This window comes from Panulirus ornatus, chromosome 7 (assembly GCF_036320965.1).
Source record: "Panulirus ornatus isolate Po-2019 chromosome 7, ASM3632096v1, whole genome shotgun sequence".
In the NCBI taxonomy this organism is placed as follows: Eukaryota; Metazoa; Arthropoda; class Malacostraca; order Decapoda; family Palinuridae; genus Panulirus; species Panulirus ornatus.
Window position 1 is genome coordinate 50846356 of NC_092230.1, and position 25036 is coordinate 50871391.

General features: G+C 40.0%; 1 protein-coding gene across 3 annotated transcripts in view; it reads left to right on the forward strand.

Moving 5' to 3' along the window:
• The window catches only part of LOC139749639 (RUN domain-containing protein 1-like), a 250604-nt gene that overhangs the window by 55841 nt on the left and 169727 nt on the right, over positions 1-25036 (forward strand). For all 3 annotated transcript variants that reach the window (XM_071663796.1, XM_071663799.1, XM_071663798.1), the window contains exon 5: positions 135-291. In XM_071663796.1, coding sequence (XP_071519897.1) covers positions 135-291 — 157 coding nt within the window. The remainder of the gene's footprint in view (positions 1-134; positions 292-25036) is intronic.

The window sequence follows — 25036 nt, forward strand, 5'->3', positions numbered from 1 at the left end:
TTGCCTTGTAGAATGTATTTTATTCAACAGTGAACTGTTTGGACATAAAGAAAGTATACTTTTTTATTTCTTTATATTTGTAATCTGTAATCACGAATTGTCAGACAACAAAAGTGGCTCCTGTTTTTTTGTAGAGTGATGGAGGAGTTGACAGTGTTGGTATTACACGGCAGAAAGAGCTGATTGAGCAACTGAAGCAGCAACTAGAGGACCTTGAAAACTATGTTTACCAGACAGGAGAAGGTGGACCTCCACAAGCTGAGGTTATGGAGAAGCAACGTGTTATCATAGGTAAGAAATATTTCATGAAATATTTTTTTCTGGCTGTCTTTATCTCTAATGCCTGTTCCAGTTGGAACTCCCTCAAAGGGGTGTCCATGGTAACAGAGTCTCTATAACTAAAGAACTCCAGTGCCGCTGGCAGAGGGCAATTCTAGTGCAGTGTTTGCAGAGACTCCTACCTAATGTTCCCAATGACTACTTATATCTAATGCTCCCTACCTACTAATTCTGCCTAGTTTCTTCGTAATGCTCCTGCCTAAATGTTCCTATCTACTACTTCTATCTACTGCTCATACCATTTTGCCAAAAGGCAAGGCTAGCGCATAGTGCTCACTGAAGGAAATTCTAGTTACAAAGAATGAGCTGCATGAATTAAGTGTTGTTAAGTGTTATTATGACAAATAGAGATTGTATGTTTGTGGTGTTATGTCCTGCCTCCACACCTTACATATTAAAAGGTGTATAATCAGCCCATAGGCCCATTAAAACAGATATCTCTGTTTTAATGGCTTCTGTTAACAGAGAGATTTGGGCTATACACAGATTCCCCCACAATCTGGCTAACATCTCCTGACAGTTGATGGCTGTAATTGTACCTATTATTCCCTTCTTCTCAAGTTGGTCAAATACCAAACACAGATAAAAATCTATTAAAGTATATTTATGATATAATGGGATGCTGAACTGTGAAACCTGCCAGCCAGGATCTGAAGCTGTGAAACCTACTGTCCAGGTTATTGAACTGTGAAAATTGCTGTCTGGGATTTTTGAACTGTGAAACCTGCTGTCAGGGAGCTGAATATGCGGAAGCCTGCTGTCCAAGATATGAATGTATGAACACAGTTCAGGGAGCTGAAATTGTGAAGCTATGTAATTAAAGCTGGTCGAAGTGTTGTGGGTTAGTACTCTATTGTGCTTTCTTGAAATATATGGAGAAGGGTTCTCTAAACAATTAAGCGTTCATACTTGTAAATATAGTGTGTTTAAACATGGCAGATACTGTTAAGAAGTTTATTGAAACCAAGGATATACATTTGCTGTACCAGTGTAATAAAGATGAACTGAACCAGGTAGCAGTTAATTATTGAATTTTTCTGCTTACACATGTCAAAAGTGACATGCAGAGAGAATTAATTGATCAGTTGGTGTCCTTATTAATATTGAAGGAACCTCAAGATGTTGATAATGGTGAAAAAGTTGCAATGGAGAGATTAATATTAGAACTTGAGTTTAAGAAAATACATATAGAGGTAGAAAAAGAGAGAATCCAGGCTGATAAAGAAGTGAGGCTTAGATGATTGGAAATTGAGGGTACAAGGAGGAAATTTGAAGATAAAGATATTAGAGTAAGTCAGTTACCTGAGTGTATTGAAGAAGAAGCTGAGGACTTCTTTATTCAGTTTTAAAAACTTGCCACTATTAAAGAATGGGATGAAATTGACTGGGCTATGTTGGTGCAGAGTAAATTTAAGGGTAAGGCTAGAGAGGCATATGCTTGTTTTAGTTTAATGGAATCGGTAGATTATAAGTATTAAAAGCTGTGGAATTGGACACAGAAGCATACAGGAGAAGGTTTAGGGACGTCAAGAATATTAGCAGACAGACTCCCCTGGAGATGGCGAGAGAATGTGGAATGACATTTGATAGGTGGTGTAAGTCAAAAAAGTAGAAACATTAGAGGAGCAGAGGCAACTAATCCTGTTGGAACAATTGAAATGTGACATACAAACAGAAATATATTATGAAATATGCAAGAGTAGAGTGAAAAATGTGACAGAAGCAGCCAGGATGGCTGACCAGTTAGAAATAGGTACCAAATATTGTAAGAAAGAAATAACATGTAAACAGAATATGATAAGATAGAGTAATAGACAGAATTATGACAAACCTTATAGATATCCACACTATTGAAATGTTCAACAGCCTACTGTAAACAGAAGGAAGGTTCACATAACTATGAGCCACAAAACAATGTAAGAAATAGATTCCAAAGACATACACAATACAGGCATTCAAGACCTGTTTAGTCATAACCAAAAACTATAGGATTAAATGTTGCTTGGAAACAGAAACATGATATTAGTGAGGCAAGAAGTAGTGAGTACGTGGGTAAACCAAAGTGTGCAATTTATGAGCTATATATTACTGAAGGAAAGGTTGTAATTAAAGGTAGTCCTGAGAAGAAAATTTGATATTGAGGATACTGGGGTAAGTCGCAGGTTAATTCTGAAAGATGTATTAGAGTGGACAAAGGAGTCTTACTCTGGGGAAAAAATGAATGTAAAAGGATTATGGTTAGGCAAGCCTGTCCCATTGCATTATATAAATCTTGAGAGTAGATTTGTGTGTGGCTGTGTAAAGGTTGGGATATGTGAGGAATTTCCTGTGTCTGGAGTATGCATGCTATTGGGGAATGATTTGACTGACAAATTAGTCCCAGAGTCCATTATGAGCAGTAATCCATTTGATGTAGATACTATTGTAAAGGTGAACCACATGACAGATAAAACTGTAGAGAATCAGACTGATAGTAATGTACAGTGTAGTGAAACTGTTTATTCAGCTTGTGTTTTGACCCAGTCTGTGTTAAAGAGATGAGAAGTTGATTATGATTTAGGTGAATTATTTAATGAAGACTATGCAACTAGAGACAGTACAGTAGAATTGGAAATGAGAAGAAGACTGTGGAAGTAAAAATTGTTGTATTTCCAGATTTTGTTGTGGACAAAGAAGAGTTGACAAAGTTACAGAAGGGTGATGAGAGTTTGAAGGAATGTTGGAGTGAAGCTGCTAGAAATGGGAATGAGAATAATGGGTCAGCTGGATTTTATGTACAAAATGGTGTGTTAATGAGAAAATGGATGTCTGCTTATGTTCCAGCATCTCATCACTGGGAGGTCAGAAAGCAAATAGTAGTTCCATAGAATTATAGGGTACATGTGATTGCTCTGTCTCATAGTTCTTGTTTGTCTGGACATTTGGGAGTTAGAAAGACAAATGATAGAATATTAACTCATTTTTAGTGGCCAAATATGAAGAAAGATGTGTCCCAATATTGTAAGACTTGTGAATTATGTCAGAGAGTAGGTAAACTCAACCAGACTATACAGCCAGCACCATTGCAGCCAATTCCTGCTTTTTGTAAGCCTTTTGGCAAAATTGTAATTGATTGTGTAGGTCCTCTACCTAAAACATGTAAAGGAAATCAGTATTTATCAACAATAATGTGTGCATCTACCAGATTGTCAGAAGCAGTACCATTATGTAGCATCCATTCTAGAAATATCGTTAGAGTTAGTGAAATATTTCCCCTGTGTGGGTATGCCTGAAATTATACAGTCGGACCAGGGAAATGATTTCACTTCAGGAATGTTTAAGAAAATTATCACCCACAGAGCCAAGGAGTTGGGGAGAGATTCCATCAGACTTTGAAAAATACTTTGAAACTGTATTGTGAGGAATTGTCAGTAGGCTAGAATGAGAGTCTACCTTGAGCATTGTTTGCCATTAGAGATTCAGTACATGAATCTACAGGTTTTAGTCCATTTGAGTTAGTGTATGGACATGAAATAAGAGGTCCATTGAGTATGTTGAAAGAGAAATGGTTAGGGAAGAGTGATTCTTATGGATTATTGAAGTATGTATCAGATTTTAAAAGGAGATTGTGTAGAGCTAGAGAGATTGCTGCAAAAAATTTGAAAGGGTATCAAGAAGAAATGAAGGTATGGTATGATGAAAAATCTAGAAGCAGAGTTCAAACCATTTGATTGAATGTTGGTATTATTGCCTCATACAGGAAGTCATCTAAGAGCAAGGTTTTTGTGGTCTCTGGGTTATTGAGAGAAGAGTGGATGATTTGAACTACATTATGAATACTCCAGAAAGACACAAGCCAAGCCAATTGTGTCACATAACATGATAAAACCTTATCATGATAGAAATTCTGCAAAGGATGATGAGGTTACAAATGTGCCTTGTGCAAGTGTTATGTCTGATGATGCTGAGGATGTGGATGGAAGTGAGAATGTAAAGTTGGAGAGATGTGAAGACAAATTGTTAAGAAATGCAGATGTGTTAGATAATTTGAAAAAGAAGCTTGATCATGTAGAAACTGAGAGAAAAGATGAGATCATAGAAATAATGAATGAGGTTAGGTGTTTGTTTTCTGATGTTTCTTGGAGAACTGATGTGTTACTGCATGATGTCAAAATTGATGATGCAATACCTATCAAGTAGCACCCTTATAGAGTGAATCCTAGAATGAGAGGGATAATGAGAAAAGAAGCACAATATATGCTTGACAATAACTCTGATTGAAAAAAGTAATAGTCCTTGAAGTTCACCTTGTGTGTTAATAACTAAACCATTTGGTATTTCCTACAGATTTTGTAGGTGAAGATGAAGATTTGTACAGGTTGTCAGAAAAGAAGAGGGAATGTTGGGGTGAAAAGAGTAGTGAGAGTAAGTGAGCTTGGGAAGGAGACTTGTGTGAGGAAGTATCAGGAGAGACTGAGTACAAAATAGAAAGAGGTGAGAACAAAGGACGTAAGGGGAGTGGGGGAGAAATGGGATGTATTTAGGGAAGCAGTGATGGCTTGCGCAAAAGATGCCTGTGGCATGAGAAGCGTGGGGGATGGGTAGATTAGAAAGGGTAGTGAGTGGTGGGATGAAGAAGTAAGAGTATTAGTGAAAGAGAAGAGAGAGGCATTTGGACGATTTTTGCAGGGAAATAATGCAAGTGACTGGGAGATGTATAAAAGAAAGAGGCAGGAGGTCAAGAGAAAGGTGCAAGAGGTGAAAAAGAGGGCATATGAGAGTTGGGGTGAGAGAGTATCATTAAATTTTAGGGAGAATAAAAAGATGTTTTGGAAGGAGGTAAATAAAGTGCGTAAGACAAGGGAACAAATGGGAACTTCAGGGAAGGGGGCTAATGGGAAGGTGATAACAAGTAATGGTGATGTGAGGAGATGGAATGAGTATTTTGAGGGTTTGTTGAATATGTTTGATGATAGAGTGGCAGATATAGGGTGTTTTGGTCGAGGTGGTGTGCAAAGTGAGAGGGTTAGGGAGAATGATTTGGTAAACAGAGAAGAGGTAGTAAAAGCTTTGCGGAAGATGAAAGCCGGCAAGACAGCGGGTTTGGATGGTATTGCAGTGGAATTTATTAAAAAAGAGGGTGACTGTATTGTTGACTGGTTGGTAAGGTTATTTAATGTATGTATGACTCATGGTGAGGTGCCTGAGGATCGACGGAATTCTTGCATAGTGCCATTGTACAAAGGCAAAGGGGGTAAAAGTGAGAGCTCAAATTACAGAGGTATAAGTTTGTTGAGTATTTCTGGTAAATTATATGGGAGGGTATTGATTGAGAGGGTGAAGGCATGTACAGAGGATCAGATTGGGGAAGAGCAGTGTGGTTTCAGAAGTGTTAGAGGATGTGTGGATCAGGTGTTTGCTTTGAAGAATGTATGTGAGAAATACTTAGAAAAGCAAATGGATTTGTATGTAGCATTTATGGATCTGGATAAGGCATATGATAGAGTTGATAGAGATGCTCTGTGGAAGGTATTAAGAATATATGGTGTGGGAGGCAAGGTGTTAGAAGCTGTGAAATTTTTTTATCAAGGATGTAAGGCAGGTGTACATGTAGGAAGAGAGGAAAGTGATTGGTTCTCAGTGAATGTAGGTTTGCGGCAGGGGTGTGTGATGTCTCCATGGTTGTTTAATTTGTTTATGGATGGGGTTGTTGTGGAGGTGAATGCAAGAGTTTTGGAAAGAGGGGCAAGTATGCAGTCTATTGTGGATGAGAGAGCTTGGGAAGTGAGTCAATTATTGTTTGCTGGTGGCTGATTCGTGTGAGAAACTGCAGAGGCTGGTGACTGAGTTTGGTAAAGTGTATGAAAGAAGAAAGCTGAGAGTAAATGTGAATAAGAGCAAGGTTATTAGGTACAGTAGGGTTGAGGGACAAGTCAATTGGGAGGTAAGTTAGAATGGAGAAAAACTGGAGGAATTGAAGTGTTTTAAATATCTGGGAGTGGATTTGGCAGCGGATGGAACCATGGAAGCAGAGATGAAGAATGTGTGGAAGTCGAGAACATTATCTCGGAAAGCAAAAATGGGTATGTTTGAAGGAATAGTGGTTCCAGCAATGTTATATGGTTGCAAGGCATGGAGGAGGCATGGTTGCGGAGAAGGGTGGATGTGCTGGAAATGAGATGTTTGAGGACGATATGTGGTGTGAAGTGGTTTGATCGAGTAAGTAATAATAGAGTAAGAGAGATATGTGGTAATGAAAATAGTGTCGTTGAGAGAGCAGAAGAGGGTGTTTTGAAATGGTTTGGTCACATGGAGAGAATGAGTGAGGAAAGATTGACCAAGAGGATATATGTGTCAAAGGTGGAGGGAACGAGGAGAAGTGGAAGACCAAATTGGAGGTGGAAAGATGGATTGAAAAAGATTTTGAGTGATCAGGGCCTGAACATGCAGGAGGGTGAAAGGCGTGCAAGGAATAGAGCGAATTGGAATGATGTGGTATACTGGGGTCGATGTGCTGTCAATGGATTGAACCAGGGCATGTGAAGCATCTGGGGTAAGCCATGGAAAGTTGTGTGGGGCCTGGATGTGGAAAGGGAGCTGTGGTTTCAGTGCATTATTACATGACAGCTCGAGACTGAGTGTGAATGAATGTGGCCTTTGTTGTCTTTTCCTAGCGCTACCTTGCGCACATGAGGGGGAAGGGGGTTGTTATTTCATGTGTGGCGGGGTGGCGATGGGAACGCGGGAGACAGCGACAAAGGAAAATAAAAATATTCAGAAAGGTAAATAGAATATCTAAACTTGACTTGTGTCCTATTCCAAGAGTAGAAGTTTGTATTGCTCAGATAGGAAATTCTAAATTTGTAACAAATTTAGACTTATTGAAAGGGCATTGGGAAGTACCTTTGACTGAGAGAGCGAAAGGAATTTCTGCATTTGTAACTATGAATGGTTTTTTCAGTATAAAGTGATGCCCTTTGGCATGAAAAACAGTGGTAGTACTTCCCGAAGATTAGTGGATCAAGTATTGTGTGATGTTAAAGATTGCTATGTATATATAGATGATATAGTATTGTATTCAAAAACTTGGGAAGAACATTTGTATTTAGGGAAGTGTTTAATAGGTTGGACAAAGCAAATTTAATGGTAAACCTTGTAAAGAGTGAATTTGATAGAGCAACTGTAGAATATCTAGGTTATTTTGTTGGTTAGGGATGTGTAAGACCAATCACTGCTGAGATAGAAAGTATTGTAAAATTTCCAGCACTTACAAATAAGAAAGAATGATTGAGAATTCTGGGCATTGCTGGATATTATCGAAGGTTTTGTAAAAATATTTCAATCTTTGCTTTACCATTAACCAACTTATTGTCAAAGAAAGTCAGATATATATTGAGTGATCAGTGTGATGAGGCCTTTAAGAAACTGAAAAGATACTTGTATGTACACCCATATTTTCTACTCCTAATTATGATAGACCATTTGAATTATATATAGACAGTGATTTTGGGGTTGGTGGAGTCTTGAACATGCAGGAGGGTGAAAGGCGTGCAAGGAATAGAGTGAATTGGAACGATGTGGTATACCGGGGTCGACGTGCTGTCAATGGAGTGAACCAGGGCATGTGAAGCGTCTGGGGTAAACCATGGAAAGTTGTGTGGGGCCTGGATGTGGAAAGGGAGCTGTGGTTTCGGTGCATTATTACATGACAGCTAGAGACTGAGTGTGAACGAATGGGTCCTTTGGTGTCTTTTCCTAGCGCTACCTCGCACACATGAGGGGGGAGGGGGTTGTTATTCCATGTGTGGCGAGGTGGCGATGGGAACAAATAAAGGCAGACAGTATGAATTATGTACATGTGTATATATGTATATGTCTGTGTGTGTATATATATGTGTAGATTGAGATGTATAGGTATGTATATTTGCGTGTGTGGACGTGTATGTATATACATGTGTATGTGGGCGGGGTGGGCCATTCTTTCGTCTGTTTCCTTGCGCTACCTCGCAAACGCGGGAGACAGCGGCCAAAAAAAAAAAAAAAAAAAAAAGAAGCACTTCTCTCAGAGAGTGATGGATGACTGGATTCAGCTTTTGGACTAAAGAGTTAGCTCAGACAAAGTCAACCAATTTACGAATAGGTAAATAAGAAATTAAAATGAGCATTATAATACATAGAAACAAGTAATTGAAGCAAGCAATAAAGCACCAATAGGTGCAGCTTTAGCCTTGCATAATTCTACTGGTTAGTTATCATCTATTCAAAAAATCTACATGATAAGTACTTTAGCAGTTCATGATGATGTTTTGACATTATGATTATAGCTCTGGTAACTTCTACTTGTAAGTTCTCATGTATTTATTTATTTATTTATTTTGCTTTGTCGCTGTCTCCTGCGTTAGCGAGGTAGCGCAAGGAAACAGACGAAAGAATGGCCCACCCCGCCCACATACACATGTATATACATGTGCTTCTTAACATTTTTATTACTTTGCTTCTTATAAAGTTTGTGCATGTTTGCTCTTAAATCATTCCTGTTCTCTTCAGAGAATTTTGTCTTATCAGTCCATTCCACTCCTTTAATAATCTTAAAAGTTTCAATAAGTGAACAAGTAAATCATTATTTCAAATGTGTTCTGTTATTTCTTTCTTAGTTAGTTTTTCCATTATCTTAACTAAATGTGAAGTCAGTAAGATTGGTCTGTAATTACTTGGTTCTTATTTGTATTCCTTTGTATGAGTTGTGGCAGTTATAATATTTATCCAATCTTCAGGAATAATTTCACTCTTGAGTGACTTTGAATAAGATAGTAGGAGGTTCAGCCAGCCCCTCTGCAGCTTCATGTAAGATCTTTGCAGTTGTACCATCTGGACCAAGAGCTTTATACACATTAGTCTCACTAAGGATCTTAACTGAACTTACATTAGCATGAAAACCATTTATTACTGTGATGTTCTGTTTGTTTATATTTTTTTCCAAGGGATCATGTGTTGGAGACAAACTGTCTGCTGGCAAATGTTAGAATAACTTTCAGTGTTATGGATAAGGATGTATTTAGCAAGCTGTTCATATCCTACTTAAGGTCAAAACTAGAATGTTTCTCAGGTTTGGCTATTACACCTAAAGAAGCACACAGAATCCATGCAGAAGGTCCAGAGGAGGGTAACAAAGATGGTACTAGAATTAGGAGAGCAAAGCTACAGGGAAAGGCTGGAGGCTTTAGATTTACCATCCTTAGAAGAGTGAAGAGTGAGGGATGACCTGATCACTTGCTTTAAGTGTTTAAAAGATATAAATGTAATGGACAGTGGGCAGCTCTTTGAGAGATGTAGGAATAGAGCAGCCAGAGGACCATAACATGAAATGAAGCAAGAAACTTGTAAATTAGGATGTAAAGAAATACTTTTATTGCAGAAGAGAGGTGGGTGAATGGAACAGATTGACTAAGGACATGAAGAATGCTGACAGCATACATAGATTTAAGAAAGCGTATGATACTAGAGATTGCTTAAGAGATTGGGCCTGACAAATGTAAGATTCCCTCCCTGTATAGAACAAATTGGTAATTACTTTCGTGTCTTTTTATATTTATTTTCCAGCTTTATGTGGTATATATGGAGCCAGCAAACTTTTATAGCATTCACATATACTTAGGGTGAATAGACACCAGTGTCTTACGATTCAGATTTAAAAGAAAGGTCACTCTGTTGTTGAAATTAAGCTGGAAACCAGTATAGTTGCCAGCTTATGGTAATTAGTTCTTAATTACTGCATCTTAGGTATTGATCTCCTCACTTGGTTTTCTGTGCTTTGGAGTTAGTGAATTAATTTCAGTGGACCATCTTGTTTACATAATGATTGCCTCATAGATAGTTTATCCCTTTCACTGCTATTGTCCTTGATTGAGGCAAGCGTAGCTGTCTGTCTATCTATATCTCTGATGCCTATTCCCTCCAAGAACTCCCATTAAGGGAGTGACCATGGCAAAAGAGTTTCCATTTATTCCTGTCGTTATATACCTCCCTCACATATGTCATTTCTCTCCCTCAAGTATTCTTCCACTCTTTTTTTTGCCTTGTCACATGTGGTCTTTTCACACCATCCCCTTTAGTTGTACTATCACACACTCTCCTTGTAAACTCTTAGTCTTGCATGTTTTCCACATGCCCAAACCACCCACAAGTAGTATGTTTAACCCACCCTACCACTGCACAACTCATTTCCTTTGCATTCTCTGCCATACCATGTCTCTCATACACTCCTTCATTTCTTTCTTCCTTCCATCTATCTAGTCATACCACATGCTCCTCTCAAATAGCTCATTTCCACAGCCTGGATTCTTGACCTCTGTGACTCATTCCATGTCCATGTTTCAGCTGGATAGGTCAGGCTTGGTAGAATTATGTTGGTCCTTAATCCTCTCTTCATTTCCTTACTTACACCTTTACTCATCGTTATTTATTCTGTTATGACTCTTCTTCTCTGTGCTGCTCTCTCCCTTATCTCTCCTTCTGTATCACCAAACTTACCTAGGACGGCTCCTAAATACTTAAATTTTCTGTCTTTCTCCCCTTGTATCCAAAACACAGTTTAGTACACATTCTTCTTTCTTTCTGTATGGTTTTGCAAAGTCTGTACTTTCACTCTGTTTCCTTTCAGACACCATTATTTTGCTTTTATTTGAATTTACCTTCAATCACCTATGCTTATACACATCATAAAACACACATACAACCTTCTTCAACTCCTCTGTAGCTCAGTACAGTATCATCTGCAGACAAGCTTGCCACCAGCCAACTTATCTCATTGCCACAGTACATCTCTGCACCTCCTTTCCATAGTTTTACTTTCATCTTTCTTATCACTATCCATATCTTTATATCAAAAAGCCATGATAACATCACACAGCCCTGCCTCACACCAATGTGTAAACTGAAACTTGTGCTTAGCTCTCCATCTTACAAATGCCTTTGCTCCTTTATAGAAGACTTTCACACCTTTTATTAGTTGTTCCCTTACCCCATACATCTTTAACATATCCCATAAGCATTCCACTGGACTCTGTTACATGTTTTCTCTGTATCCATAAAAGCTGCATACAACTTCTTACCATTTATTAAATACTTTTCACAGCATGTTCAGGCCGCGATCACTCAAAATCTTTTTCACTCCATCTTGCCACCTCCAGTTTGGTCTCCCACTTCTCCTCGTTCTCTCCACCTCTTTCACATATATCCTCTTTGTCAATCTTTCCTCACTCATTCTCTCCATGTGACCAAACCATTTCAAAACACCCTCTTCTGCTCTCTCAACCACACTCTTTTTATTACCACACATCTCTCTTACCCTTTCATTATTTACTTGATCAAACCACCTCACACCACATATTGTCCTCAAACATCTCATTTCCAGCACATCCACCCTCCTGCGCACAACTCTATCTATAGCCTACACCTCGCAAACATTGTTGGAACCACTATTCCTTCAAACATACCCATTTTTCCTTTCCAAGATAATGTTCTCGACTTCCACACATTTTTTCAACACTGCTAGAACTTTTGCCCCCTCCCCCACCCTATGATTCACTTCTGCGTCCATGGTTCCATCCACTGCCAAATCTACTCCCAGATATCTAAAACACTTCACTCCCTCCAGTTTTTCTCCATTCCAACTTACCTCCCAATTGACTTGTCCCTCAACCCTACTGTGCCTGATAACCTTGCTCTTATTCACATTTACTCCCAGCTTTCTTCTTTCACACACTTTACCAAACTCAGCCACCAGCTTCTGCAGTTTCTCACCTGAATCAGCCACCAGCGCTGTATCATCAGCGAACAACAACTGACTCACTTCCCAAGCTCTCTCATCCACAACAGACTGCATACATGCCCCTCTCTCCAGAACTCTTGCATTCATCTCCCTAACAACCCCCTCCATAAACAAATTAAACATCCTTGGAGACATCACGCACCCCTGCCACAAACCAACATTCACTGAGAACCAGTCACTTTCCTCTCTTCCTACATGTACACATGCCTTACATCCTTGCTAAAAACTTTTCACTGCTTCAAACAACTTACCTCCCACACCATATATTCTTGATACCTTCCACAGAGCATCTCTATCAACTCTGTCATATACCTTCTCCAGATCCATAAATGCTACATACAAATCCATTTGCTTTTCTAAGTATTTCTCACATACGTTTTTCAAAGCAAACGCCTGATCCACACATCCACTACCACTTCTAAAACTACACTGCTCTTCCCCAGTCTGATGCTCTGTAAATGCCTTCATTCTCTCGATCAATACCCTCCCATATAATTTCCCAGGAATACTCAACAAACTTATACCTCTGTAATTTGAGCACTCACTCTTATCCCCTTTGCCTTTGTACAATGGCACTATGCAAGCATTCCGCCACTCCTCAGGCACCTCACCATGAGTCATACATATATTAGATAACCTTACCAACCAGTCAACAATACTGTCACCCCCTTTTTTAATAAATTCCACTGCAATACCATCCAAACCCGCTGCCTTGCCAGCTTTCATCTTCCGCTAAGCTTTTCCTACCTCTTCTCTGTTTACCAAATCATTCTCCCTAACCTCATTTTGCTCACCACCTTGACCAAAACACCCTATATCTGCCACTCTATCATCAAACACATTCAACAAACCTTCAAAATACTCACTCCATCTCCTCACATCACCACTACCTGTTATCATCTCCCCTTTAACCCCCTTCACTGGTGTTCTCATTTGTTCTCTTGTCTTAAGCACTTTATAATGCTATTGGCCCTTATACTTTTACCCTTTTCCTTATATCCTCCATACCCATGTATGTAACAATTGCTGACTACCCTTCTCCCACATGCATCAGTTCTTCAGAATGCTCCTTTCATCTTTCTTTCACTTCCTCCTTTTGATTCAGCAACTCTCCTTTCTTATTTCTCACATCAGCATTTCCACCCTTACATCCACCTCTTTTCTTTTTCACCTCTTTCCAGTACAGTCCCTTATTTTCCCGAAATTTTTAATTAACATTCATTTAAAATCTTCATCTAATTTTTCTTTTCTTTTCTGTATCAGCTTCTTAACATTCCACTCACACATTTTACATTATTCCATCCTTTGCTGAGCTTCCACTGGTACATTCCTTTCAAGCACTCTTCTGTATGCCTTTTTCTTCTCTTACACAGCATTTCTAGCAGTACCCTTATTATTTCTATATCTCATAACCTTCTATCCAGCTACTTATTCTACAACCTTTATGGTATTTCTCTGTACATTGTAACCACCTCATTCACTTGTGAATGCATTCCTACATTCACTGCACTTCCATTTCAACTTTCAGTTACTTTTCTGTCATACTCCTCCCTGCATTTTTTCTGATTCATCTTCTCACTTCCCAACACTTTAACCTCTTCGTTCTTCCTTACATCATACCTCCACTTCTTGATCCTGATCCTCACAAGAACTGTGAAATGGTCAGAGTCTCTCAAGAATCCTCTCAAAACTGACCTGAGTGGTAGATTGTATTCCTTTTCTGGGGACTCACCATGTCTTTGGTACCCATAGCTACCCATTGCACCCACTGCTCTGCCCCTGATGCACCTACACTGCCCTTTTTTAGGATTGGCCATCCCAGTAGATAATATAGGTAGGTAGTTGTTGGTAGGCACCACTGACTAGGGAGGTATATTATTGGTATAACCCTCTTGGGTATTGGGAGGGATAGTGACAGCTGCATAGTGAGTCAGCACTTCAGAGGTTGTCAAGTTCCACTCTTTGACCCAGGTGGCTCTCTTTTCTTTCTACCTCACCCACATGTGGTCTGCTGGCATTCTGTCCACAAACATACAATCTCTCCTTTCCACATATAACGCTTGACAACATTCAACTCACACAGCTCATACTTTGTAACTCTAGATTTTCCTGCATCATGCACTAGCCCTGCTTTTGGCACAGTGGTAGGTGCAATAGATAGAAGCAGCAAGGAGGAATGTTAGACAGGAGCTTTAGGTAGAAACATGGCAAAAGTAGGAGGTAGGAGTGTTAGCTGGGAGCATTTGGTAGAATTAATAGGTTGGAACATTGGGCAAGAGCATTAGGTAGACATATTATGTAGTAGTCGTTGGCATGGACAGTAGGTAGGAGCCTTTGGAAACACCACTAGATTTGCCCTCTGCTAGTAGCCTATTAGAGGAGAAGCTTTAAGGGCTAAGAAGCAGCACTGAAGTCCACCAGTTATGGAGACTCTTTTGCTAAGGCTAATCCCTTTGGGGAAGTTTCCAGTTGGAATAGGCGTTAGAGATGTAGTGGGGCCTGGAAACCCTCCCTTCTTGTCTTTCAGATTCTAAAAGATGGAACAGAAGAAGGCATTGGCTGGGATGTCTAAATGTGTGTGGATGTAATCAATATTAGAAGAGAGGTGAGATAGGCATTATATTTGATGAAAGAAACCTGGATGTTTTGGCTCTAAGTGAAACAAAGTTTAAGGGTGAAAGGGAAGAATGGTTTGGAAATGTCCTAGGAGTAAAGTCAGGGGTTGATGAGAGGACAAATGCTCAAAAAGGAGTAGCTTAACTCCTGAAGTAGTTGTGAGGAGTGTGCAAAAGAATGTAAGGAAGTGAATTGTTGACTAAAGTTAATACAACTGAAAGTGGATGGCAAGGCAAGGAAGATTAGGAGATTATTGATGATTTTGCACCTGGCCATGAGAAGAAAGATCACGAGAGGCAAGTATTTTGGGAGCAGCGAGTGAGTGTGTCAGCAGTTTTGATGTAAGGGATCAGGTATTAGTGATTGATGATTTGAATGTTTATGATTTGAATGTGAAGGTTAGTAATGTAGCAGTTGAGGTATTAACTGGGGTGCATTGGGCATTGGGTATTCAATATTGTGAATGGAAATGGCGAACAGCTTATTCTGTGCTGAAAAAGGACTGGTGGTTGATCATACCCAGTTAGAATGAGAGACATACACAAGTATACATATGTGTATGTAGGAAAGGTGATTAATGTGCATTATTAGATTACAAATTAATTGATAGGCATTTAAAAAAGAGACTTAGAGGGTCAGCTTGGGGGATGTCTGATCACTATCTTGTGGTGGCAAGGGTTAATGTTGTAGAGGTTATAGGAAAAGAGGAAGCAATATTGGTAAGAAGAGAGTGGTGAAAGTGTTTGAGCTTGGAAAAGAGACTTGTGTTAAGAAACACCAGGAGAGATTGGGTGTAGAATGGCAGAAGGTGAGAGTAGAATGAAGCTAGGGAAGTGGGCAAGGAATGGAAGGTATTTATGGAAGCACTGCTTGCATGTATGAGAGATGCATGTCCTCTTGTGAAAGGTGGGAATGGGCAGATAAGGAAGGGAGTGAGTGGTGGGATGAAGAAATAAAGTTTTTAGTGAAAGAGAAAAAGGAGGCATTTGGGCATTACTTACAGGGAAGGAATGCAAATGATTGTGGGATATATATAAGAAAGTGGCATTAGGTTGAAAATGAGTGTGAGAGTTGGGGTGAGCAAGTATCAGTAAGCTTTAGGGAGAATAAGAAGATATTTTGGAAGGAGGTTAATAATGCATGAAAAACAAAGGAGCAGAAAAGAACACTGGTGAAGGGGAGGAAAAGTGGAAGTTGTAACAGGTAGTGATGAAGTGAGGAGATGGCGTGAGTATTTTGAAGGACTGTTGAATGTGTTTGATGATAAGGTAGCAGATATCTGGTGTTTGGGTCAGGATGGTATGCAGAGTGAGAAAGAGTCTTGTAAAGTGGTTTGGTGAGAGAAGAGGTAGTGAAAGTCTTATGATTGATTAAATGTGGCAAAATGGCTGAAGTAGATGGTGTTGCAGGTGAATTTATTAAGAATGGGGTGACTTTGTTATTGATTGGTTAGTAAGGATTTTCTTTTTATGTATGGATGCTGGTGAGGTGCCTGAGGATTGGCTGAATGCTTGTGTAGTGCCATTGTATAAAGACAAGGGGGATAAAGGTGAATGTTCAAACTACAGAGATATAAGTTTATTGAGTTTACATGGTAAATTGTATGGGAGGTTAGCAATATTGAAAGTGAAGGCATGTACAGAGCATCAGAATTGGGAGGAACAGTGTGGTTTCAGAGGTGGTAGAGGATGTGTAGATCAGGTGTTTATATTGAAGAGTATGTGAGATATACATAAAAGATTGATGGATTTGTATATGGAATTTATGGATCTAGAGAAAGCATATGATAGGGTTGATAGAGATTCCTTTTAGAAGGTCTTAAGAATATATGATGTGGGAGGAAAGGTGCCAGAATCGGTGAGTTTTTATCAAGGGTGCAAGGCATGTGTACAAGTAGGAAGAGAGGAGAGTGAATGTTTCCAAGTGAAGGTTGGTCTCTGGCAGGAATGTGTGATGTCACCATGGGTGTTTAATTTGTTTATGGATGGGGTGGTGAGAGAGGTAAGTGAAAGAGTCTTGGAGAGAGTGGTGACTGTGTAGTCTGTAGGGGCTTGGGAGAGCTTGGGAAGTCAGTTGTGTGCTGATGTGCATTGGTGGCACATTTGAGTGTGAAACAGTAGAAATTGGTAACTGAGTTTGGAAGGGTGTGTGAAAAGAGAAAGTTTAGAGTAAATGTGAATAAAAGCAAGCTCATTAAGTTCAGCAGAGTTGAGGGTCATTTTACTTGGGGGGTGAGTTTGAATGGAGAAAAATTGGAGGCAATGAAGTGTTTTAGATACCTAGAGGTGGACATGGCAGCGAATAGAACCATGTAACCAGAAGTGAATCATAAGGTGGGTGAAGGTGTGAAGGTTTTGGGAGCACTGAAGAATGTATGGAAAGAGAGATTGGTATCTGGGAGAGCAAAAATGGGTATGTTTGAAGGTATAAAAATTCCAACATTTTTATATGAATACAAGGCATGGGCTATAGGTAAGACTGTGGAGGAGGATGGGTGAGTTGGAAATGAAATGTTACAGGACAATATGAGGTGATTTGATCGAATAACTAATGAAAGGGAAGAGAGAGGTGTGGTAATAAAAAGTGTGATTGAGAGAGCTGAAGAGGGTGTTCTGAAATGGTTTAGACTTAGAGTGAGTGTGCTTTGTGTAGTGGCAGTACTATAACCAGTAAGGTTAATAGGTGCTGCTATTGTGATAGGCTTGGAATTGGGAAAAGTTTTGAGTTTCAGTACCTCAAGGGAATACTCCTGGTGACCTCATTACTATACCTTTAGGGGTGGAGGTGAATAGGGATGCTTTGTGCAGCTCCATCAGGGCAATAGTCATGGTACTTTTCCTTTAAAATATGGACCAGTACTTGAGGTGTGCTGGGACTTTTCATTTTTTGGACAATTTTGGAGCCTTGCTGCATCTGGAAACACTGCACTGGAGTTGTTGCTTGTGAATATGAAGACCATATGAGGTAAGGATGGAATGATGCATTTTTGGAGATATTTGAATGACTGTATAGATGGTTTAAGAATGAGAGAAACATGTTCATAGTCGATGATATGAATGTGAAAGTGGAATGTGATGAAATTGGTGAGTTTGTTTGTGTAAGGGGAGTGCCTGGAGTAAATGAGAATGGAAGTTATTGGATGTTTGTGCTGAGAGGGGTTTATTCCATGCAAACACATTTTTTCAGCATAAGATGATCCACAGGTATACCTGGATGAGAAATGATGGAACAGAAGATAAAAGGCTTTGACTGACTATGTGAAAATGGATGAATATTGAAAAAGGCCATGCTAGTTGCTAGAGTTGTGAGAGGATTCTTTGGAGACTGAACATTTCATGTTTCTTGTGGGGATGAGGATCAGGGAAATGTGGAGTTACAGTGTAAGAAAGAATGGAGAGGTAAAAGTGTTGGCAAGTGAGAAGATGAATCGAGAAAAAAAATATACAGGGATGAGTATGGAAGGAAGTAAAGTGTTTTAGATATCTGGGAGTGGATCTGGCAGCGGATGGAACCATGGAAGCGGAAGTGAATCATAGGGTTGGGGAGGGGGCGAAAATTCTGAGAGCCTTGAAGAATGTTTGGAAGTCGAAAACATTATCTCCGAAAGCAAAAATGGCTATGTTTGAAGGAATAGTGGTTCCAACAATGTTGTATGGTTGCGAGGCGTGGGCTATGGATAGAGTTGTGCGCAGGAGGATGGATGTGCTGGAAATGAGATGTTTGAGGACTATATGTGGTGTGAGGTGGTTTGATCGAGTAAGTAATGTAAGGGTAAGAGAGATGTGTGGAAATAAAAAGAGTGTGGTTGAGAGAGCAGAAGAGGGTGTTTTGAAATGGTTTGGTTACATGGAGAGAATGAGTGAGGAAAGATTGACCAAGGGGATATATGTGTCGGAGGTGGAGGGAATGAGGAGAAGTGGGAGACCAAATTGGAGGTGGAAAGATGGAGTGAAAAAGATTTTGAGTGATCGAGGCCTGAACATGCAGGAGGGTGAAAGGCGTGCAAGGAATAGAGTGAATTGGAACGATGTGGTATACCGGGGTCAACGTGCTGTCTATGGATTGAACCAGGGGATGTGAAGCGTCTGGGGTAAACCATGGAAAGTTGTGTGGGGCCTGGATGTGGAAAGGGAGCTGTGGTTTCGGTGCATTATTACATGACAGCTAGAGACTGAGTGTGAACGAATGGGGCCTTTGTTGTCTTTTCCTAGTGCTGCCTCGCACACATGAGGGGGGAGGGGGTTGTTATTCCATGTGAGGCGAGGTGGCGATGGGAATGAATAAAGGCAGATGGGATGAATTATGTACGTGTATATATGTATATGTCTGTGTGTGTATATATGTATATGTGTACATTGATATGTATAGGTATGTATATTTGCGTGTGTGGACGTGTATGTATATACATGTGTATGTGGGGGGGTTGGGCCATTCTTTCATCTGTTTCCTTGCGCTACCTCACTAACGTGGGAGACAGCGACAAAGCAAAATAATAAATAAATAGAGTATGGAAGGAGGTTGACTGAAAGTTTAGGTGTAAGTGCAGTGAATACAGGGATGCATTCATGTTTGAATGAGGTATTAGAAATGTTTAGAGATATACTATTAAAAGTTGTAGATTTAGTAGATGGATAGAAGGTCATGAGATATAGGAATAAAAAGGCCATTGCATGGTGGAGAATGTTTGAAAGGAATGTACTTGTGGAAACTCATCAGAAGAGGAGGGAAGAAAATAGAATTTTTTTTTTATCACACTTAATCGCCATCTTCCGCGTTAGTGAGGTAGCACAAGGAAACAGACGAAAGAATGGCCCAACCTACCCTCATACACTTGTATATACATAAACGCCCAACATATACATACATATACATACACAGACCTTTGTATTTGTATTTATGCTGTTTCGTTGCAGTTCTTTGGAAGATTATTATTTATTTATGTTTATTATATGTGATTGCCATTTCCCACATTAACGAGGTAGTGCCAGGAAACAGACAAAGAACGACCCATCCACATGCATACACACACATATATATATATATATATATATATATATATATATATATATTTTTTTTTTTTTTTTTATACTTTGTCGCTGTCTCCCGTGTTTGCGAGGTAGCGCAAGGAAACAGACGAAAGAAATGCCCCCCCCCCATACACATGTATATACATACGTCCACACACGCAAATATACATACCTACACAGCTTTCCATGGTTTACCCCAGACGCTTCACATGCCTTGATTCAATCCACTGACAGCACGTCAACCCCGGTATACCACATCGCTCCAATTCACTCTATTCCTTGCCCTCCTTTCACCCTCCTGCATGTTCAGGCCCCGATCACACAAAATCTTTTTCACTCCATCTTTCCACCTCCAATTTGGTCTCCCTCTTCTCCTTGCTCCCTCCACCTCCAACACATATATTCTCTTGGTCAATCTTTCCTCACTCATCCTCTCCATGTGTCCAAACCACTTCAAAACACCCTCTTCTGCTCTCTCAACCACGCTCTTTTTATTTCCACACATCTCTCTTACCCTTACGTTACTCACTCGATCAAACCACCTCACACCACACATTGTCCTCAAACATCTCATTTCCAGCACATCCATCCTCCTGCGCACAACTCTATCCATAGCCCACGCCTCGCAACCATACAACATTGTTGGAACCACTATTCCTTCAAACATACCCATTTTTGCTTTCCGAGATAATGTTCTCGACTTCCACACATTCTTCAAGGCCCCCAGAATTTTCGCCCCCTCCTCCACCCTATGATCCACTTCCGCTTCCATGGTTCCATCCGCTGCCAGATCCACTCCCAGATATCTAAAACACTTCACTTCCTCCAGTTTTTCTCCATTCAAACTCACCTCCCAATTGACTTGACCCTCAACCCTACTGTACCTAATAACCTTGCTCTTATTCACATTTACTCTTAACTTTCTTCTTCCACACACTTTACCAAACTCAGTCACCAGCTTCTGCAGTTTCTCACATGAATCAGCCACCAGCGCTGTATCATCAGCGAACAACAACTGACTCACTTCCCAAGCTCTCTCATCCCCAACAGACTTCATACTTGCCCCTCTTTCCAAGACTCTTGCATTTACCTCCCTAACAACCCCATCCATAAACAAATTAAACAACCATGGAGACATCACACACCCCTGCCGCAAACCTACATTCACTGAGAACCAATCACTTTCCTCTCTTCCTACACGTACACATGCCTTACATCCTCGATAAAAACTTTTCACTGCTTCTAACAACTTGCCTCCCACACCATATATTCTCAATACCTTCCACAGAGCATCTCTATCAACTCTATCATATGCCTTCTCCAGATCCATAAATGCTACATACAAATCCATTTGCTTTTCTAAGTATTTCTCACATACATTCTTCAAAGCAAACACCTGATCCACACATCCTCTACCACTTCTGAAACCACACTGCTCTTCCCCAATCTGATGCTCTGTAAATGCCTTCACCCTCTCAATCAATACCCTCCCATATAATTTACCAGGAATACTCAACAAACTTATACCTCTGTAATTTGAGCATTCACTCTTATCCCCTTTGCCTTTGTACAATGGCACTATGCACGCATTCCGCCAATCCTCAGGCACCTCACCATGAGTCATACATACATTAAATAACCTTACCAACCAGTCAACAATACAGTCACCCCCTTTTTTAATAAATTCCACTGCAATACCATCCAAGCCTGCTGCCTTGCCGGCTTTCATCTTCCGCAAAGCTTTCACTACCTCTTCTCTGTTTACCAAATCATTTTCCCTAACCCTCTCACTCTGCACACCACCTCGACCAAAACACCCTATATCTGCCACTCTATCATCGAACACATTCAACAAACCTTCAAAATACTCACTCCATCTCCTTCTCACATCACCACTACTTGTTATCACCTCCCCATTTGCACCCTTCACTGAAGTTCCCATATATATATATATATATATATATATATATATATATATATATATATATATATATATATATATATATATATATATTTAAACACACATATATATATACATATTGATGTATACATATATGCACATGTACATATTCATACTTGCTTGCCTTCAATCCATTCCTGGGACCCCCCCCGCCCCACAGGAAATAGCATCACTACCCCTTGCTTCAGTGAGGTAGCACCTGGAAAACAGAAAGGATACCTCCCGTGTATTCCCCCAGTGCAGTTACTATTCCCATAATATATAAGTGGCTCATCCTCTTCGTACTTTACCTTCCCTTTTCTTTCTTTCTATCTTGTGCTCCTCTAGGCAGAACAGGTGAGAACTTATTTCTTTGGTAAGCTTAGTTTCCTTAACTCCAATGATATCAAATGCAGTTTCCCATATATGATCCTTGAATTCTAGTTCTTTACCACTATAACCTGTCCACATTTGAATTCAATATTTTCAGCCTAACATTCCAATTTCCTAACACTCCATCCCAGTGTGTAGTTCTAGTGGGGCTGCTCCATCCTCTTGCCATGTGTGGCATCTTCAGTTTTTTGTCTTCTGATTGTGCTCTTTTCTCCCTCTCTTCCTTGGGTTTATCACACTTGAATATCCCACTAAATTCCACCATGCCTTTAGGACTCTTAGTTTTTTGGAGTATTTTCTAGCCTGATGACTGTAAGTCAAACACATCCATAATTGGTTGCCCCTATACCTATTTGTTATGACTTCCTATTCTTCTTCTTTTCTTTATCACAAAAGTTGTGTCTGGCAGTTACATAACCTCCAGTTCTGTTTTATTATGATTTTCCTCCTTTTCACTTTCTTCCTTCTCTCATGTATGATCTTTCAATCCAAATATAATGAGTGTTATACAACAATCAGCCTCTTGCTTTACTAATCTTTTGAATTTTGACGTCAGCTACTTTCCAGCTGGATCCATCAGTATGGTAGTGTCAACCTCTGTGCCTCCAACCTCCTGTGGAATCTCCTTTTTGGCTAGCAAGCACTGGTCCTGTATTCTCTGTACTTTTCTAAACCTTCCATTAACAAGGCAATGTACTTCATTGATTGCTTCAGAGCATGTTATTTTATGAATCTCTTTGCACAGTTTCTTGTGTATCTATGTGTCTCCCTGGGTCTGTGTTCTTCTTCACACTTGTTGCTTTGTTGATCTGCTTCTAAAAAAAAAATTTGGTTTTAATCTTTCCTGCTCTCTACTTTCATCTGTGTCTATGTGTTTTTGTCATTTTTTCTACTTGATCTGTTTTTGATATTTTTTTATTATTATTCTTATTTTGCTTTGTCGGTGTTTCCCATGTTAGCGAGGTAGCGCAAGGAAACAGACGAAACAATGGCCCTACCCACCCACGTACACATGTCTATACATACAAGTCCACACACGCAAATATACATACCTATACATCTCAACATATATATATATATATATATATATATATATATATATATATATATATATATATATATATACACACACAGACATATACATATATACACATGTACATAATTCATACTGTCTGCCTTTATTCATTCCCATCGCCACCCCGCCACACATGAAATTACAACCCCCTCCCCGCTCATGTGCGTGAGGTAGCACTAGGAAAAGACAACAAAGGCCACATTCATTCACACTCACTCTCTAGCTGTCATGTAATAATGCACCGAAACCACAGCTCCCTTTCCTCATCCAGGCCCCACAGAACTTTCCATGGTTCACCCCAGACGCTTCACATCCCCTGGTTCAATCCATTGACAGCACGTCGACCCCAGTATACCACATCGTTCCAATTCACTCTATTCCTTGCACACCTTTCACCCACCTGCATGTTCAGGCCCCGATCACAGAAAATCTTTTTCCCTCCATCTTTCCACCTCCAATTTGGTCTCCCACTTCTCCTCGTTCCCTCCACCTCTGACACATATATCCTCTTGGTCAATCTTTCCTCACTCATTCTCTCCATGTGACCAAACCATTTCAAAACACCCTCTTCTGCTCTCTCAACCACACTCTTTTTATTACCACACATCTCTCTTACCCTATTATTACTTATTTGATCAAACCACCTAACACCACATATTGTCCTCAAACATCTCATTTGCAGCACATCCACCCTCCTGCGCACAACTCTATCTATAGCCCACGCCTCGCAACCATATAACATTGTCGGAACCACTATTCCTTCAAACATACCCATTTTTCCTTTCCAAGATAACGTTCTCGACTTCCACACATTCTTCAATGCTCCCAAAACTTTCCCCCCGTCCCCCACCCTATGACTCACTTCCACTTCCATGGTTCCATCCACTGCCAAATCCACCCCCAGGTATCTAAAACACTTCACTTCCTCCAGTTTTTTCTCCATTCAAACTTACCTCCCAATTGACTTATCCCTCATCCCTACTGTACCTGATAACCTTGCTCTTACTCACATTTACTCTCAGCTTTCTTCTTTCACACTCTCTACCAAACTCAGTCAACAGCTTCTGTAATTTCTCACCCGAATCAGCCACCAGCTCTGTATCATCAGAGAAGAACAACTGACTCACTTCCCAAGCTCTCTCATCCACAATAGACTGCATACTTGCCCCTCTTTCCAAAACTCTTGCATTCACCTCCCTAACAACCCCCTCCATAAACAAATTAAACAACCGTGGGGACATCGCACACCCCTGCCGCAAACCAACATTCACTGAGAACCAATCACTTTCCTCTCTTCCTACACGTACACATGCCTTACATCCTCGATAAAAGCTTTTCACTGCTTATAACAATTTGCCTCCCACACCATATATTCTTAATACTTTCCACAGAGCATCTCTATCAACTCTATCATATGCCTTCTTCAGATCCATAAATGCTACATACAAATCCATTTGCTTTTCTAAGTATTTCTCACACACATTCTTCAAAGCAAACACCTGATCTACACATCCTCTACCACTTCTGAAACCACACTGCTCTTCTCCAATCTGATGCTCTGTACATGCCTTCACCCTCTCAATCAATACCCTCCCATATAATTTACCAGGAATACTCAACAAACTTATACCTCTGTAATTTGAGCACTCACTTTTATCCCCTTTGCCTTTGTACAATGGCACTATGCAAGCATTCTGCCAATCCTCAGGCACCTCACCATGAGTCATACATACATTAAATAACCTCACCAACCAGTCAACAATAGAGTCACCCCCTTTTTTAATAAATTCCACTGCAATACCATCCAAACCCGCTGCTTTGCCGGCCTTCATCTTCCG